At 51.6% G+C, this 814-nt stretch overlaps 1 protein-coding gene across 2 annotated transcripts in view; it reads right to left on the bottom strand.

Moving 5' to 3' along the window:
* dph6 (diphthamine biosynthesis 6) overlaps positions 1-814 on the bottom strand; it is a 66,243-nt gene that overhangs the window by 32,159 nt on the left and 33,270 nt on the right. For both annotated transcript variants that reach the window (XM_019872631.1, XM_019872630.1), the window contains exon 9: positions 89-248. In XM_019872631.1, coding sequence (XP_019728190.1) covers positions 89-248 — 160 coding nt within the window. The remainder of the gene's footprint in view (positions 1-88; positions 249-814) is intronic.

The following is an 814-nucleotide window of genomic DNA, read 5'->3' as shown; positions in this document are numbered from 1 at the left end:
CGCCCCCCCGCCCTTCCATACACACGCATGTGCAACGTAGACAGAAATAAATGCCTGAACGCATGCTGGAACAATACGCGAATCTCACCATGGCCTCGCTGACAACTAAGGTCAGCGTCTGATGTAAATTGTCGCTGGTGATGGTGGTCGTCTCCGGCTCCATCAGCATATTCCGCCTCCTCCGTCATCTTGTCAATGGCATTCTGGCAAGGACAACGAGCGCGGGCCACAGCTCGCGCCACCACATCCTGCCATTAGGGGTGAGAGTGTAGATGGAAGGGGGGGGGGGGGAATACATGAGGCCAAAGCAGACAAAATGCTGCATAATTACTCAACCTTTTCAATGCGTGTCAGTCTTGTGAGGGCCCGGGCACATGTAACTTGAAGGTGAATGAATATGGAAACAAGGCATTGACATACTTGTGTGTTGGGGAGAGCAAAGATTCAATCACGCCGGCTGTCAGTCAAATATGACGACCACATGGGCGCGCTGTGTTTTCGTCTTTATCGTTTCGTGTCTCCTCTAAATCACAAATCATTAGCATTCTCTCGAGGCATGCGTATTACCTGCCAAAGCCTGCTGCTACTACGGCCGCTGCATTTATATACATATTTCATATTTCATCCACACACCCCCGTCACCACCGCCGCCGCCCCGCTTCATCTGCTGTCAACTGCATTAGGCCATAAGATAATCAAATTAATTATACTTCAGCCCCTCTCCTCTCCTTGCCAGCATGAAAAATAGCTTGACTAGCATTAACGGAGGGCAAATGACGGCGGTCCGTCCCCACCCCCTGAGCCCGGTGCCGTC

This window comes from Hippocampus comes, unplaced genomic scaffold, assembly GCF_001891065.2.
Source record: "Hippocampus comes isolate QL1 unplaced genomic scaffold, H_comes_QL1_v1.1 scaffold92, whole genome shotgun sequence".
Classification (NCBI taxonomy): Eukaryota; Metazoa; Chordata; class Actinopteri; order Syngnathiformes; family Syngnathidae; genus Hippocampus; species Hippocampus comes.
Note: the sequence above shows the minus strand (reverse complement) of the source record. Positions and strands in the feature narration are given on the sequence as shown.